The sequence below is a fragment of the Austrofundulus limnaeus genome, unplaced genomic scaffold, assembly GCF_001266775.1.
Source record: "Austrofundulus limnaeus strain Quisiro unplaced genomic scaffold, Austrofundulus_limnaeus-1.0 Scaffold2549, whole genome shotgun sequence".
NCBI lineage: Eukaryota > Metazoa > Chordata > Actinopteri > Cyprinodontiformes > Rivulidae > Austrofundulus > Austrofundulus limnaeus.
In genome coordinates this window covers 11,570-14,459 of record NW_013954951.1, presented here as the reverse complement: position 1 = coordinate 14,459, position 2,890 = coordinate 11,570, and the positions used below count along the sequence as shown (strand labels likewise).

At 37.1% G+C, this 2,890-nt stretch overlaps 1 protein-coding gene across 1 annotated transcript in view; it reads right to left on the bottom strand.

Moving 5' to 3' along the window:
- The window catches only part of LOC106511150 (pre-mRNA 3' end processing protein WDR33), a gene marked incomplete at its 3' end in the record, with an annotated part of 17,343 nt that overhangs the window by 8,800 nt on the left and 5,653 nt on the right, over positions 1-2,890 (bottom strand). The window contains 1 exon segment of the mRNA XM_013999895.1: positions 817-968. Within this exon segment, the coding sequence (XP_013855349.1) occupies positions 817-968 (152 nt within the window).

Below are 2,890 nucleotides of genomic sequence, written 5' to 3'. Positions count from 1 at the left end.
TATCTGCACTAAAACCTAAGTTTTCTGGAGTTATCTGCAGTAAAACCATAGTTTTCTAGAGTTATGTGCAGTAAATCCTAAGTTTTCTGGAGTTATGTGCAGTAAATCCTAAGTTTTCTGGAGTCATGTGCAGCAAAACCTAAGTTTTGTGGAGTTATCTGCACTAAAACCTAAGTTTTCTGGAGTTATCTGCAGTAAAACCTAAGTTTTCTGGAGTTATGTGCACTAAAACCTAACAGTGAGTTACCCGCAGACACAGAACGTTGTGTTATTGTGTGAAGATGCTGCAGCAGTAATTTAACAGCACTGACAGGAAACTGTTCATGTAAATTCTGAGTAAATCCGGTTTAGTTTTTAGGGTGTTTGATCCATAATCTCTAAGGTTCGAGAAATTCTGCTTGTTCTCATGTTCTCATCTTACTGTTTCAATAAAACAGGAAGAATAAATGGACTGTGGGGACCCTGTGATGACATCACCATGTAAAGCTAATAGGTATGGATGTTGTCCAGGTGCATTGTGGGAAACGTAGGCTACAGAGAGGTGCACACATGGAACTAAAGGTTTATTAGAAGACAAGCAGCTCTGTCCTGCAGTAGCTCAGCTGCCGATCACTTTATTTATTGATCGCTGTCAGAACTTTATTGATCCGGTCTGAACCAAACCAGGGGCTGGCCCAGTTTACAGGGTGGATGTCTTTATTCAGCACAGATACACGGCTCAACAGGCACATAATAAACAACAGCACAGTAACGAGCAGAAGGCAGCGCCCCCATGTGGCCTGAGAGCCTGAACTACAGAGAATGGGAGATTTAAACCTGGCTTCTCTAACGGCCTCCTTGTGAGCCTGGAACATCTTCACGTTGTTCATGTTGGACTGCCAGTACTTCACGTAGCCGCCGTGGTCCGCAGTCAGCATCCACATGTCGTTATGAGACCAGGTCATTGCCCGGACCGGACTGTCGTGGGCCTGAAGGGAACAAGAAGGTCAGAACTGAAGTCGTATTTCGTCTGGTCTCATGGAAACATGTGAGAGTCAGTCTACAGGGTTTCAGACCTTTACAATGCCACATTGAATGAAGTTTAAGAGTGATAAAACTACAAGTGATGGTTGGTGATTCTGCTGTATCACAAGCAAGCATCATGTAGATACCCAGCTCTCTGGGTCAGTGTGTTGTACAAGTGCAGTTGTTTGGTTGGAAACATCCAACAAAAATACATCTGATTATATTCATGGTATAACTGTCCATAAACTGAGCCTTAACCTGCAGCATCACAACCGTCTGAAGGAACAGAGGAGCTTCAGCTTTTCTCTACTTGACTTTTACCACTGCTCATTTAATAACATTTATTTCTCATTTGGTCATGAGTTACATTTATCACAGTAGTTAGCTCTCAGCATCCAAACAGACACAACACTTGGTTATTGTTAAAGCTTCATGCAGAATTAACTTATTCTTAGTGAGTTTGAGGGAAAATTTAAATTAAACAGAGAGAAACGTCTCTGCTGTGATCTGGAGTCTACAAATATTCATCTTTCAGCGTTAATATTGTTTAATAAGAACTAAAGCAGCACTGAGGCTCAGGCTGAGCTCCGCCTCCTCCTGCAGCAAGAATGGTGAGAGTTGTATGTTTAATAACTACACACCAATATCATTGTTGCCACAATTTTCAAAAATGTTGGATCAACTATTTGTGACCAGATTAGATCAGTTTATTGATAAACAATATAATCTAAATAACAGTCAAAATGGATTCAGAAAAAATAATTTCACATCAATGAATCTTATGGAAGTCATTGAACAAACAACTGCTGTTGATCAAAAACAGTATTGTATTAACATTTTTGTTGATTTAAAGAAATCATTTTGACACCACTGACCACACTGAAAAGCTGAATAAATGTGGGATCTGAGGTCCAGCACTACACTGGCTCTCTGGTGATTTGACAAACAGGAAACAGTTTGTACAAATAAATGATGTAAAACCTGAACTCTATGATATTATATGTGGTGTGCCTCAGGGTTCTGTACTTGGCCTAAAAGTATTTATGTTATATTTAAATGATTTGGTAAATGTATCAGGGTTTTTCAAGTGTGTTTTGTTTGCAGATGACACTAATTTCTTTTGTTTGGGAAAAGATATAGAACGACTGTTAAAGATGATGCAGACAGAATTTATGAAGATACAAAATTGATTTCAACTAAATAAATTATCATTAAATCTGGATAAAACAAATTACAAGATATTTAGTAATAAAAAGAAAAGTGTTGAAGTTCCATTTAGAGTTAATGATGTTCTGTAGAGTCAGTGAAGTGAAGTTTGTGGAGTCATCACTGATAAAAGATGACATGGAGACCTCATGTGAATTATTTAAGAACAAAAGTAGATAAATCTATTGCATTACTATGTAAAGTGAGGGAGTTGTTTAATGGTAAAGCTTGGTATTTGTTGTATAATGTAATGATTGTTGCACATTTGATTTACTGTGATGAAGTCTGGGGGAAAGATGTAAAACAATTATAAATCCTGTTTTTATTTTGCAGAAAAGAGCTGTAAGAATTATCACAAAAAACATGATTACCCAACAAATACATTATTTTGTCAGTTGAAATTATTGAAACTCAATGAGTTGGTTGATTACAACATTTTGCAGATTATGTATAAGGCTCATAAAAATATATTACCTTTGAACATCAGGTTAAGGTTTGTTAAGAGGCAAAGTTAGTACAGTTTAAAAAGGACAGAGGTGTTTGTGAAACTAAAATCTGAACTAGTTTGAAGGAACGATTCAGTGTAAGGAATAAAACTGTGCAATAATCTGGAGAATGATATTAAAAGTGCAGGATCAGTGTGTAAGTTTAAGAGAACGTAAAATCCACTGTTGAAGAA